Source organism: Balaenoptera borealis, assembly GCF_965194805.1.
Source record: "Balaenoptera borealis genome assembly, chromosome: 3".
Classification (NCBI taxonomy): Eukaryota; Metazoa; Chordata; class Mammalia; order Artiodactyla; family Balaenopteridae; genus Balaenoptera; species Balaenoptera borealis.
In genome coordinates this window covers 90,218,779-90,233,891 of record NC_138866.1, presented here as the reverse complement: position 1 = coordinate 90,233,891, position 15,113 = coordinate 90,218,779, and the positions used below count along the sequence as shown (strand labels likewise).

Genomic DNA, 15,113 nt, shown 5'->3' with positions numbered 1-15,113 from the left:
GAAAAGTTAAACTCAATGAACACGTTTACTAAAATATCTGCACCACGTCTACTATGTGTCACGCACTCTGCTAAGTTACAGCCGTGAACAGGCAGTCTAACCTCATGGGGCCTGTGGGCTCCTCTACCGAGCACCTAGAGTCCAACTCATGCCTCTCTCATGGTTTCAACAAGTTTCTACTCTCTCTTCCGCTTCCTATCTCCACATCCTCCCCAAACCCACATCTATGTATGCAGCTTATTCTTTGTTATAGAGTCTCTGTCTAGAGTCTCTTCAAGTTAAAGCAAAAAATAAAGCCCATGAAGCAGCAACCTTCTAGCTTGATTCTGCTAAACCCCTCTGTGGGGGGAGCCAGCTTGCTGGGTAATTCGAGGCAAATCACACGATCCTTTGCAATATTCCCGTGTAACACTGAACCAGTTGGCAGTTGATGTGGGGTTTTAGCTCTGATCACGGAGCAAACTCCTGAATCATCACAAGATTGATCCCATTCATTCTGATGGCTTAAGCCGCAGGGCCATCTGCTGATCGGCTAAGTACAGTAGACCAGAGACACTCAATAAATATTTGTAGATTGCACGGCAAACTGCTTCTTCACACCTGAAACGCGAGTCTAGGTCAGGACCCAAACGTGGACAAGTGACCTAGACCCCTACCCGCATCCCAGGGCCTTTGCCTAAGCTGTTCTCTATGCCTGGAATGCCCTCCCTTTCACCACCTCCACTACTGCCCCTTGCTGTCCACCTGTCCAAATCCTACCTAGGTCAAGGACCAGCTCGAATATCAGCGGCTCCACAAAGCCTTCCCTGACCACCCTAGCCAGAAATAACTTCTCACTCCTCTCAATTACCATAGGTCCGTGTGTGTTTTCTGGCACTTAAGACACTCGCCATTTTATTTTGGCTATGTGGGTACCTCGTTTTTTCTACACCACTTAGTAAGAGCCTTGAGCTCTGGATCCATGTCAGTTCCTCTTTGAACCGTTTCCCCACCCTGGCACCTCCTTGCACAGAGCCAACACTTGGTAAAAGTTAGCTGAATGAACAAATGGTTACCCCAGCAAGGACAAAAACAGAAGCAACTGCAACACTCTGTATCCCCCCTTTTGCTGCCTGTCTTTCTTCTTCTTCTATAGCTTTTAAAAATATATTTACTTGATCCACCAATTACCCACAGGAGGTTTGGGGACTTACTGATAAACGTAGACAACTCTGCAGACCAAAAAGTTTCCAGAGACCCTTCTAATGACAAGAGAGGCCTAGGCCAACGTAGGCGCTGGGGGAGTCTGAGTCCCTGGTCTGCTGACGGCCGGCTCCTGGGAATGGAAGTGTTATTTTCTCAAAGAGCTTCATCTGCTCTCGTTCATATGTGCCAGTTCCTCAGCTGAGTAGAAACTCCTGACTTTATTTTTAAATACAGACTCCAATAATAGGCTAAGTAATTGCAGATCTTCCTGAGGCCTTATTATACATGTACCAACATATTGGACTTTTTAAAACCCATATTTCTTTTCCAAAAATGTATGTTGAAAACCTTAAATTTCAGCATTATATGTAGTGGTAATGTGTATTTGTTTTTTTTCCCTCCCATAGGAATCCTGAATAAAAAAGAACAACAGGGCTTCCCTGGTGGCGCAGTGGTTGAGAGTCTGCCTGCCAATGCAGGGGACACGGGTTTGAGCCCTGGTCTGGGAAGATCCCACATAACGCGGAGCAACTGGTCCTGTAAGCCACAACTACTGAGCCCGCGCATCTGGAGCCTGTGCTCTGCAACGGGAGAGGCCGCGACAGTGAGAGGTCCGCGCACCGCGATGAAGGGTGGCCCGCGCTCACCGCAACCAGAGAAAGCCCTCGCACAGAAACGAAGACCCAACACAGCCAAAAATTAAAAAAAAAAAAAAAAGAACAACAAAAAATGCGGATGCATGGGTGACAATTTCTCAACAACGTATCTGATTACTCACAGAGGTGAAAGGATTCTCTCTCAACCATAAGTAAGAAAAACGTATATTACAGTATAATACATAGTCAAACTTCAGTAAGACTATTTCCATCCTCGTGCCACTAATGCTTGAACAGCTGCAGCCCTCACTGTCTTTGCTGATGGGGCCCATAAATACTCCTGGGAAATGGGACAGAGATACATAACCGATCTTCACCTGCCAAGATCAGGGAGATGAATGTCCATCGCACCCTGACGCAGAAGCACTTTTTTGGTGGCGATGAATACTGCCATTTGTCCTATGCCATGCAATCTTGGACAGGAAAGCCTAACATGGAGAAAAATGGTGGGAAAAGATGCTGTTCTAGGACACTTGAAAAGAAGAGCGTGTCATTAATTATCTGGCCAACAGGAATAAAAATGAAAGAAGAGTACGCCAATATGATCTAGTTTAGAGAAATGTTAAAACTTAAGAGCATACCGATTCTGTACATATCATTTCGTTCAATACAAAGATTTCCCTCAAAGTATGACTCTTTTATTGAAAAAGCAATGTCAGAAATATCAGGGAGTCAGAAGATTGCAAGGTGATCTATGTTCCTGGAAACAATTCAGTGCAGTGATGACATGGTGGGCTGAGATGTCAGGGAGACCTGAGTTCAAATCCTGACTCCACCACTTCCCTGCTTTAAGACCTCAGGAAAGTGACTTGACTTCTCAGGTGCTTGAGTTCTTCTTTTGATAAAGCAGTGATAATAACAGAATCTGCCTCACCCACCCCAGTTGTTTGTTACATGATGTAATTAAGATAAAGATCTTAGCGTGTGCCTAGAAATTAGCAAGCAGACTAACAATAAGCGTAGTTGTTGTGGTTGCTGCTTTCTCTTCTTCCTCTTCCATCATCGTCATCCGCAGGAGCGTCACAGCATCTCAGCTGTTTTGTGGCTGATTTCATTGGTAAACATTAGGAAGAGAGGTGAGAAGACTATCTCCCACCAAAATATGAGGCAGTCTCCCCTTCCCACATCAAACTCCAAAAGCAGTACTTCTAATTATAAAAGTCTTTTTTTTTTTTTTTTAAAGCTTGGCAACATAACCTAATAAACATGTCCACCTAATTCATGCCATTCTTGCTTTAACAAGCAATGACTACTGTAACAGATATCTTATAGAGTAAAAAGAAGAAAACAAACCAAAAAATGTGATAGAAAGCGTTGGGTTCCGTTACTCATGGGTCCCAGATTTAGGTACATCACACGTTCTTTGTGAAAAAAGATGAAGCAATGATAACTTCAGCTCTCCAAAGAACTAGACAGGGGTCTTTTTCTGCTTTCAGTCATTTGGGATCACAGGCTAAAAGCTATTTCGTTCTTTTCTTCCCCCTTTCAATAGACTGAGTTCTGAAGGTCTAGGGTGAGTGGTGTGTGAATGACTCCTTCTAATTCTGTAATTCTGGTGGTCTAATCGTATCAAGTCTAAAGAGGCTTTCCTGTGGGTCACGTAAGGTTGAGGCAAGTCCGCTCTTAAGTGGAACATGCCACTGCAAGCCAGCAGGGCCTTTCTGCAGGTGTGCCCCCAGAAGTGGGTGAGGGGCCCAGCACAGGTTGGCAAACACTGGAAACCTCCTGTTCTGGGTGTTAACTTTAGTTACCACAGCCAGACAATGTTGCCAGTGGTGTGGAAGAAAAAATTGCTGTAGCCAGCTGTGTTGTTCACAGTCGGATGGATTCTGTGTAGCTCCAAATGGTGATAGAGCCAGCAGCCTGTTGTAGCCAAGGACAGAATGATGGATGATCTACATACTGTGTCCAAGTAGAGAGAATGGCAGAAGTTCACTTCAGGGTTGTTAAAATGCTAATCTGGGTGAGTTAACAAAAGCTTAATAGAAAAGAAAAGTTTGAGAAAAGTATACCTCGTGTGGTATCTAGCGGACCACTGATTTGATCACTCTTGGTTACATAAACGGTTGCTTTTCAAAGTAAGAATGTTTCCTAGTTATCCTACTGGGAAGAGTGGAAGCAGCTTCACTTATCAGCTGCACTGACACTTGTCAGGGTCTGAGGAGGAAAAGTTAGCCCAACAATAGCCACCTTCACTGAAAAGGGTTATGATATGCTTAAAATAGTTACATGATTTTCATTCTCTCTACATGTCATGGGAATAGATCAAAACACACTTTTTCCCCCCACAACTGGAAGTTGGCAGCTGTTCACAAAATAAGCTGCAACCTAAGACACTGGCTTTGGTAGATTTTAACTCTAAGTCTCCATTCACATGAGCCATTGAAAGCAAGATCTCCTGCTCCAATGACAGTTTCAACACGTGAATTACACTAATAGTACATTGCACTATTAGTGTTAAAGGCAGGAAGATTGGCCCCCTATAAATATGTGGTATGGATAATCTTGCCTTAAAATCTTTAGGATGAAATAACATGCTTCAAAAAAAGATGCAGATTTACATTTCTTGCCAAATGATCCAGTTTTGCCATTCTCTGTCTCTCTGGATTCTTCTTTCTTACTTAAGTTGAACATAGAGAAACATGTCTGCCTCACCTGATGTTGGAACATTGGCTAGCATAGCTCCTTGCAAACGACAGGGACTCAATAAATACTGACTGGCTGGCATACCTCAAGCACTTCTTGCTTCCTCTAGAAATGAATCTAGAATGGGCAGGCTTAAAGTCTATTAACTGAAATAAAAGGTAATATTTTATCTTGTAATATGCTAAGAAAGGAGTCCACCTCCTACGGTTACACCAATAATGGTTAGGCATTCAGCCAGGCTCTTAACTCTGCATAAAATGCATCAGAAGGGTGAAAAATGACCCTATTTCAGATGCATTTTTCACTCTTTGTCTCTTAGTGAAACTCAAATGCAAGAACAATGACTAAGCTAATTACCAAGGCTTATTATGATGGAGCAGCAAGAAGTGAAGAACTTCTCCAGTTTCAATAAGTCCTTAACAATTATGGGCATTTTTGTGAAACAAAGCTCCAATTCCTGCTTACTTTGTCTGTGTGCCTTTCATGCAATAGAACCCACCACACAGGATTCAGGGGCCTACTTACCCAGAGCACAGTTACTGGACAGATCCTTCCTGTTTAGCAGGCAGCCAGTGAACTTAAGTCTACTGGATTTCTAAGGGAGTTACCCTCACTCTAAGGACTAATAGGTTTGCGTCACAACCATCTTTCAAATCCATCCAAACGAGGGGAAACAAGACCAGATGGTGCTATTAGAGGGCACCTAAATAAATAAATAAATAAATAAATAAAGAGAAAGAGGGCAGAATGCCCACAAATCCAAATCAAATTCAAGTTAACTAGCTGTTTGGTGAAGGAGAAGCCACGACATTCCAGGCACACTGTCCTGCATCACAGAAATGTTCCTCAAAAAAGGTTACCTATGTAGCATCCCTAACAGAAACAAGGACAGGCAACAACTAGAATCCAATAAGAAATAGTAACTGGCTGTTAATTTCACCAAACGTACCACTGGAAGAAAATGGTTTGCTAAACAACACCATTTGGAAATCTCAGGGTTATTTATTTGTCTTTCTGAGAGCACAGTCTAGGGACCTAAATCAACGCATGGATACTAACTTTAAAAACAAAACTCAGCTATGTTTATTTACCTCAAGATGTTTAAGTTCATGGTAATATAGGCCCAAATCTCAGAGCTTACTTGGCAATTTCTATTCATCTAAGCCAGCGTAAATGTTTGTGTAATATTTGCCAGCCTGACAGAACATGCCTGTCACCCACTACATTAAATGTGACGACACACAGCTTAATTTCTTGAGTTAGCTATCAAAGAGAGCGAGGGGATTTTTTTTTAACAACATGAATAAACCAGCATCAAAACCTATTGTTAAACCACCAAAAGAATAGTAAAATCTTCACCTTGAGCTGTCTGGGATAAGATTTCTCAATTCTACAAGGAAGAAACCTTGAAAAATTTCTCCAAACAATTATTTCTCCAATTCTGAGGGACGGAGACCAAACCAGATTAAAAAATGTTAAATCTTTCCCCAGGACTTCAGCCTTGAAATAAAAGCATCCACGTTACTGCCCCAAATATCAAGTAGAGGGAAGAACAATCCTTAAAAAGCAACTAAAACATTTTACTGCAGACTTAAATTCTTAGGAGCCAGAAGTTCTTGGGAAAATTGCCCTACACATTTCTTCTCCCAAGTAACTGGAAACACTACCGTTATTTTTAAGGGAAAGCCGTGGCCCACAGTGATGGACATAAGGTCCGATTATTGTTTGCAAAGTCTGTATATCTATAATAATGATCTACTGTTCCTTCTGTGTGAATCTCCCAGCTGAACGTGCTGAGGAGTGGGGATGCCGGAACTTGGGTTGCTGACTGGTTACCTCAGAATGAGTAGTACTACTGTGGGTTCGTATAACACCGCTACTTCACTCCTGTCTAGCTCCATGACATTTAGCTCTTTACAAGATCGGGATTTAGAGAATCACCTGACAGCAGTGGTCCCGAGAGCTGATTTAACAAAACATTTTCAAACTCAGTTCTCATCCACACCTTCAAGTCCTTTATGACCTTTAGTTTCAATCCAAGAGTTATACACGACAGAGGAAGCTTTAAGCCCTTCCAAATTACCCAAGGCGGCTGCTGGTATCAATTTCTGCAGACCAGGAACAAACATCATTGCTGTCAAGACGGGAGATAAAAGTTTCCCTACCTTCCGCCTCACCATCCCCCTGCCAGCGGCTGCCGACGCGAGCGGCGGCTCCCTCCCGGCTGCAGAATGCCTCTCGCCGCCGGAGAAGGGGCTCATGCAAAATTGACTCTTCCTTATTTGTTTCCATCCATAATTGATGGGTAGATGAGAACGTAACACATCTCAGCGCTGGGCTCTTGCCGCCTGGCGGAGACCGTGTCCAAGACGCTTCCGTAAATCATTTCCAGCCGGAGAACAAAGCACGGAAAGTTGCGGGGGAGAGCGGCCGGGAGGAGAAACGGGGCGCCGGGTGGGGGGCGGGCAGCTCTGGGCCCCGGAGCCCGCCCGCGGCGCGCTTGGCCAGCAGGGGGAGAGGGAGGGTTGGGAAGTGGCCGCCCTCCGGGCAGAAGCCGGTGCTGGAGCCTGGAGCGCTGGGGCCGAGTCCCCCGAGCCCCCGCCCCTAGCCAACAGGCGCTACCGGTGGGCCGTCCGACCCGGGGGCGCACTGACAGGTAGCCGGCGTCCGCCGTGAGCCGCTCGTCCGTCGGCGGCTGAGCTGCGCCCCTTCTCCTGGCGCGGGCGGGTGCTCGCCCATCCACGGCTAGCCTGGCCCCGCGGTCCCAGAGTCGGCTCCTGGGCGGGCGGGCGGCGGAGCCCGCAGCCGGCTCCTTCAGCCTTGGCTCGGCGGTCGCGCGGGCTGGGGACGTGGTGCCCGGCACCGAAGCAGCCGGGTTCCCCCTGATAAGGTGCGGGGGAGCGCAGAGCTGGCGCTGCCTGGCGAGAAACTTTTGCTGGCTCCCTCCTTCCGCTTTTTTTTTCCCCGAGGTGGGTGCACAGTCTTGAGGGGCCCCCTCCCCGCAAGCCTCCAGCAGTGCGAGTTTTGACGCGTCCGCCAAACCTCTCCAGCCCTTTGCGCGTCCCTGGTACGGCAGCCGGAGAGAACAGCTTGGAAAAGAAATCAACTCTCCAGTGCCAACACACACGCATACGCACACGTACACATACACCAGAAGCAATTCAGGCTCTAAGGATCAGGGTCCGATCCCCACCAGGCGCCTAGAGCATTAGCAAATTTTTATAGGGCTGTCTTACCTCATGGGGGGGATGGGGGAGAGGCTGGTTTAGGGGAAAAAAAAAAAAAAGCTTGTCACGCTCAGGGAGAAAAGAAAATAAAAAATCAAGAAAAAATTAGAAAAAAAGAGATATATCCCTGTGTCTCTAGGTTTTGGCTTCTTCGATATAATCCTGAAACTCGCCACCGCTGTGGCGAGTCCTTGCAGCAGCGGCAGCGACAACGACAGCAGCAGCGGGACGGAGCGGGAGCCAAACAAATCGAGGCACGGCAAATGGTGTAATTCGATCCATCTCCAAGTCAATCCATCAGGCGAGCCGGAGCCTCGTTCCCTCCCCGCACTCGGCAGCTCGCGGCGCGGGGCCCACCCCCGGGCGCGGACGGCAGGAGGCGCGGGCGGCCCGGCGCGCTCGCCCTCTCCCGAGCGCCGCGGCCAGCGCCGCCTGGAGGCCCCCAGCCCGGCGCCGCGGCCCGGCTGACCCCTCGGTGGCCTCCGCGTCCCTCCTCCCCGGCGCTCTGCTGCTCGCCCTCCCTCTCGCCACCTCTCAAGAGCTGCTCCTTCCAGCAACTCGCAGCGCCTCAGTCATCCAGCTCGCGGTGGCTGCTGCAGCCTGAGAAGCAGCCTTTTCGCTTTCCTACCTCTTTCCCTCTTTTTTTCGCTCCCTCACTTTTTTTGAGCTTTCCTCCAGACATTTAGAGGACAAGGCGTTGCAGCCCAGAGGAGCTGCAGGCACAGTTGCTCCGTAAAGTTAGGCCTTAGTTTCCTCATCTAAGATTTATTTTTTAAGCACATCCTTACAAGCCCGCCCCCATATTACCTTTGTCGTCCCCCGCCCCAATTTCTCTTTACAACCACTAAGCAAAACAGCTAGGAAGAAGCAATCAAACATTGTTTTATCTTTATAAAATACAGAAATTGCCTACTAAAAATCCCATTTCTACTTTGAATGAAAGCCATTCAGTACAGTATAATTTTGCAGGCTAATGAGCCGGTTTTACAGGCAAGTGTGTCGTGTAATATGTTCTGGGAGAAATGAAAATGTCCTTGAAGTGACATCATTTCAAACTGACTGTCACAAAGGAAAGGAAAAAAGTCACATACTTAAAAACAAGAGGATTTTAATCCATACTTCATATCCAAGAACAGGCTGTGTTTTATTAAAATTTCCAGTTGAATTATGAATCACTGAGGGGTCTAAATGGCCGGAATGAACCATGATGCCCTCATTTAAAGAAAAAGAAAGACGGGAGCTTTTCCGCCAAACTTTTAATTTTCATTTGAGTATGGTTAATTACCGTGAATGAGAGGAGAAGGGGGCAGAGAAAGGATTTTCCTTTCCTCAATGGTTCCTGCTTTCTCCTCAGCACAGTTACATGTTTACATTTAGGAAAAATACCCTGTACTGAGTTATTTCTAAAACTTCCACTGACAGCCTTGAAAAGGAACTCAAAAAAGACACCCCAAGGAACTGCTGCAGGACTCACCGGGAGAACTGTTTCCTCGCTAGTTAACATTTTGTTACCAAAAGGAAGAAGGAGGGAGGAAGAAGGGGAGTCTTTTAAAATACAAACTCTCTTCCCGCTGTTCCTCCCATTCGAAGTAAGGGGTAGGGGGCGGAAAGAACAGCTTTGGCAACACAGCTTTGTGATTTTTCTGTTGCTGTTAAGGCTTTTGTTGGCTGGCTGGCTGGTGTTTTCAGGTTGTGCTGGGCTCTGACATCATTGCAAGTTACTTGGCAGTCCGGGCCCTTTCCCAGCCAACTTCTGACCCAGAAAGCTGTGCCTGTTTTACTGGTGTCCAGTCATTCCGTATTTTCTCCATCAAGGGAGCAAGCCCCGCTGCAGGCAAAGGGCTCTGTGCACTGAATGAAGATGCAAGAGGGTGACCAGTGGTTTGACGAGGAATCCTATCGCCACCCACCTGGAGGCAGAAAGCTTATGAACTGTCTTCTGTCTGCAGTAGCAGAGAAGAAAAACAAGCTCAGTTCTCCAGATTCTTGAATTCTTTGCTGAAATTCTGCGATGGCCAGCTTTACAGAGCGCCACCCTAGAGAGTACAGTTTACCTGAGATTGAGTTCTTAAATTCAGGAATAAAAAAACCTTTAGGTTGCAGAAGAATATGCTGATAGGTTATTTCGAGCCAAGGATTAGATATGTTTTCAGTCTAGACCTCAGAGCCAATCCCCACGTTTGGTCCAATAGGGAAAGAGAGGTAGGGAAGTGGACTATCTACTGACGTCAAAAGAATGGTACCCTTTATCTTTTGGTCAGAGCAAAATATTACTCTTAAAGATTCATCATTTTCCTGGTTCCCAGAACCAGCATTTGGTCCTTTCAGTTGATTTTACACACTTAACCGTTTAGCCCTGTTTACTTCTCCAGCTGGACTTTCCCCACTCCCTACGGTATGCTTTTGGCTCTCACTTAGCATTGCCCTGCTAAGTGCAGTTCCCCACTAGGTCACACTGTTTCACGTCTCCATGTCTTCACTTGTGTCTCTGCTTCCTGGGGTACTCTTCCTCCATTACTGCAAGTACTTTAATTTCTGCTTTTCTTGACTTAATAAAAATTTCGTTTAGGTGTCAGAATTTCCCTCATCCCACTAGCCCCCAGGATGGGTTTAAGCACCTCTCTTCTGTGCTCTCCTACCAAGTTCACTTGTGTAACTTATCACAGGGAAGGGAAGATAACTGTTTAGGATGACTTCCTTACTGGGTGCTTCTTAACTGCTAGGATCTTGTCTTATTTACCTGGATAGCCCCAGGGCCTAGCACAGTGCCTGGCATTTAATAGACACTCAATAAATACTTGTTAAACAGATCTGGCAAGGAAACCCACAACTTTCTCACACTCTTTTATGTGCTGAATCAGGGAGTATAGTCATCTCTAGATTGTATGCTCCTCCAGAGTAGGGATTTATTCATTTGTGTCCCCAGGGCAAGCATAGTTTCCGTGTAAGGATGTTCACTGAATGAGTGAAGAATGAATAAATGAAGAAAGGAAGAAGGAAGGAAGGAAATAAGGAAGATTTTGGCTCTTTTCACACCTAGAAAGAATACTTAAAAGTGGTCAGTGCTTTAGATAATTCGTGGTTATGCTTTTGCCGTTATCGCATATCTCCCAGGAGTGATAAGTAGTAACTTTATTTACAGTCTATTTTTTGTTTCTCTGTTTACTTTAGGAAAAGTTCAAAATTTTATTTCTATGTTTCATTTCCAATCTAGTTTTAAGAATAAAATGTATCTGAAAATTATAGAAAATCTGTGTGTAATAGTCAATAAAATTTTATCAATCATTGGAGAGTACCACTCCTTAACTATTACAGTTATTAAACAAAGCAGTAGTGCTTACTATCTGCCAATCTCTTTTAAGCATTTTATAAGTATTACTGCTTACAACAATTCTCTGATTTGAGTACTATTATTATCTTCATTTTGTAGAAAAGGAAACGGAAGCTTAGAGGGTTTAAGGTACTTGCCTAAGGCCACACAGGTAGTAACTGCATAGGAGCTGAACCCTAACCTCTTACTTAGTTGTAATAGTGGTTAGTAGTGAGGTCACAGTTAATAGCAGTAGTCAATAGTGAAGGCTTTGGAAACATTTGACAACCTGGATTCAAATCCAGACTCCCCCCCTCTCTTGGGATAATTTATTTAACTACACTGTGCATCAGTGTTCTCATCTGTGAAACAGGAGTCATAACAATACTTCAAATGGATTTTATGAAGACTGAATGTGATAATGCATGTAAAGTGTTTAGCATCTTACTTGGAACATGGCAAGCACTGAATAAATATTAGCCAATGTTATTATACGTGCCCTGTGGGCAGAGCAATCTTGGAATCCTGCAGAATTGGATTACAAATTTAATCCAACCTCACACTAAATGTGAGACTTCGGGTGAAAGCACATGGTACACAATAGGTTTGCAAAACATTTTTGTTCCATTCCATCTCCTTCTTTCCCTCATCTATGTATATATGTCTATTAATTCAGCTACATACACTACTTAGTATCCAGTTGCTACGAAATAACATTTTATATGAATTTTAATGAATCATACAGTTTAGAATGTAGAATTTCATGTTTCAAAATAAAAAGATATCGGTATTGAAATTTCAAAGGTAGCTACAGCTTCTGTGATTAATTTGGGATGCACATATAGTATTCCCTGCGTTCGCACATTATAGAAAGTGCTTTCAAAACTCTCCATGACATGATAAATCATTAATAATGTAGACCCAAATCTCAGCATCTGCATGGGCATGGCTGGCCTCCTTATTTCAGCAGTCTGCATATGAAAGTGACTCCGTCAAGACACTTCACTTCAATGAAACATATTTATCATGGTAAAGCTTAAACCTCAGATTTTACTGACATAATTCATATCTATTATCATGTACTATGATAGTACACCACCACAGCTATGCTTATGTTTGGAATGGTAAAAATGCGCTTTTGTAGTCATTGTGATTGCTCTATCTTAACATGAATAATTTTGCTGTGCACTCTGAGTAAGGGGAATGCACCGTGCATGTACGGAAATAATAAATCAGTTACTTATCTAGTTTTGCTAATGACTCCTCAGGTGCCACTGTGTGGAAGGACACTGAGTGCTCAAGCCAAATAAAAAGAATCAGGCTTTTTTTTTTTTCCCCATCAAAAAGATGAACAGCAAACAACCTTTAATAATACTAGCTCTTTTGAAAACAGACAAGAGGCAGGAATGCTATCAACATTTTATCAAAGATCTTTTGAACAAACAGAAGCACAATAAACTTTTTGGATGAAGGGTGAGTTACTTAATTTTACTTATATATACTTTGGGAAGGAATACTTAGGACACAGGGAGGTCAGCTTATATCCTGACAGATGTAAGGAAGTGGGGACTCTGTGTAAGTTCCTGACAGCCTTCTCTCCACAAATTTACAGTAACCAAGCCTCTGACCTTGAAGAATTGGGACTGAATAATATCTTTTAAATGTTAGAATGTCCAAGGAGAAAGATAATGAAAATGAAAATAATCAAAAGGGGCAGAGAATTAGAACATTTTATCTGTTTTAAAAAATATATAACTTTTTACCTTGTTTTTAAAAATAGATCTCCTTGCCTAATATTATTTTTTTTTGCTTGAGCCAATGTTAAAATTCAAATCAACAAAGGGAGAAGAAACTGTGGCCAGCCAATATTTGGCTAGCCACAATAGTATCACTTAATTCTTACCACAGCTCTTGGAGACAGGCATCATGTAGGAACAAAGAAACCCATCCTTGCTTAAGTTAACCAGCTTGTCAGGAGTTTTAGCCCTTGTAGATGATGGAGTCTAGAGTCTAACACAGGTCTGTTTGGCTCTTAAGCCTTATTTTCTTTCTAGGACACAATGCTCTGAAAAATGGAAAGAGCATAAGTTTAAAAAAAAAATGTCTTGCACAATAAAGGAAACAAAAACTTTAAAAAACCTTGTTACATATAAACTAGTGTCAGGAACTCTTCAGCAGGGTTTACAGCATGGTTTAAACCTCTATACATTATATGCATTCTATTACCCATGTAACTCCCTTGGATCGCTTGTAAATAAAGAGATAAAAGACCTGTTTAGCAGCATGTGAATTTATATTAAAATCAACCTCACTGGTTAAGCTACAAGTATTTCAATTAATGGTTAGGGCTATATGATCATACCTTTGGCAAAATAATAATAATAATAATAATAATAATAATAATGGCCAAATATTATTATTATTATTGAATGCTCTAAATACAGGAACTTCTATATGTTAGAGCCAATTCTTTGCCAGAAACCACTAGGGCCACCTATTGGTTAAAAAAAAAAAAGACTAGGATTCTGGGTAATTCCTGTCTTTCCAAATAAAGGCACACAAAGGATACATTTTTTCTTTCCTTTCGCTTTCTCAGATAGGATGCTTACTATTATGGACATTTTATTAATATTGAATATATTAGAGTCATTTAAAAAATTACACTGCTAGTATGAAAGGGAGTCAGGAAAGTATGTGTACAGGTGACAGGAAGAAGCTGATATTCTGGGATAAAAATCAATAGCAAACACTGTTAGCGTTCCACTGTAATTATAGGAGTTGTCTAAAATCCCCAATGCCCTATTAAACTGTGATAAGTGGCAAGGCCCAGTAGCACATGAGAGATACATCTGGCTAACAAGTGTTTAAATCTGGGTCTGGGATATGGTGTCACTGAGTCAGCAATGGCACAAACTAGGTGACAGGAGGTAATGCTTGCTCCACCAGCCCCAGTTACAGGGGTTTTATTTGTGTCCTAGAAGGAGGCTTGGGAGAAACCTACAACTTATCTAACCTTAGGTTGGTTCCACAGAGTGGTCTGCACCCATGTTCTCCTCGTCCCCAGATCTCTCTGGCCTTTGAACCTAGAACATATCACTTGTTGACAGTCTGCAAGGAAAAACAATAAGGCCTATTACATTTTTATAACAGACTTTCGTACCAGGGTGGCCCTAGTAACCCAGTTAGATTTAAACATTATCTGATTCACTTGACTATGGGCCAGGATGGGCTCCTCCATGGTTGTCTTCTACAGGCTTGAATTGTGATGGCTGCTGAAAAATCACTTCAAACTTATATTATCAAGGAAAGCTTTAAAAAGGAGCCTCACAGAGTTTGCCATTGTCTGAATTTGTATTTCAATTACAAAGCTAAAAGAAGAAACTGTTGGCTAACAGCCTTTCTGGAAAATCCAGAAAGGTCCAGAAGGACTGTTTAGAAATTTTTAACAGTATCACACAGCCATTAAGTTAGAATATTTCCATGTTATAGTATATTCAACAGTTGACTTTTCAAATATTACTGCATCTGGATCCACGCGTGCACACACACACACACACACGCGCGCGCGCGCGCACACACACACACACACACACACACACACACACACAGACTGTGTAATTTTCCTCCAAGAGTCCCTATTTAAAGGCTTTGTGAGTTCTTTTACTATTTTAAAATTTGGGGAATTGTGCTCATAACATATCCCAATATGTTCTGAATTTCTGGGTCATAATTACAGAATAAACAGATTCACTTCTCATCACAAATTTTAATTAAGAATTCCATTTATGCAATTATTTGCTAATGAAAAATAGCTGCTCAGTACCAAAGCATACCATTAAATATGTTTACTCAAAATTATGTTTTCTAAAGATAGTTTCCATAGGTCAGTTTCTCATTTTTATGTCATCAACCTAATGTTAAAATAAGAGGAAAATACTTATCTCTTATTTTATCGAGCTACGTGGGGATTCAGGAGAAAAAGATAGTCTAATAATTGCTGGAAATAAATTAATTTAATGTTAAAGTCTAATTAGTCATGATCTCAGCTCTTCATAAATGTCAAGATACTGAATTCTGTGATTTACCTTT

At 43.0% G+C, this 15,113-nt stretch overlaps 1 protein-coding gene across 8 annotated transcripts in view; it reads right to left on the bottom strand.

Moving 5' to 3' along the window:
* The window catches only part of SEMA6D (semaphorin 6D), a 59,736-nt gene extending 45,159 nt beyond the window's left edge, over positions 1–14,577 (bottom strand). For all 8 annotated transcript variants that reach the window (XM_082388730.1, XM_082388731.1, XM_082388732.1 and 5 more), the window contains exon 1: positions 6,653–14,577. In XM_082388730.1, coding sequence (XP_082244856.1) covers positions 6,653–6,779 — 127 coding nt within the window. In that variant the 5' untranslated portion in view covers positions 6,780–14,577. The remainder of the gene's footprint in view (positions 1–6,652) is intronic.
* Between the last annotated feature and the right edge of the window lie 536 nt (positions 14,578–15,113).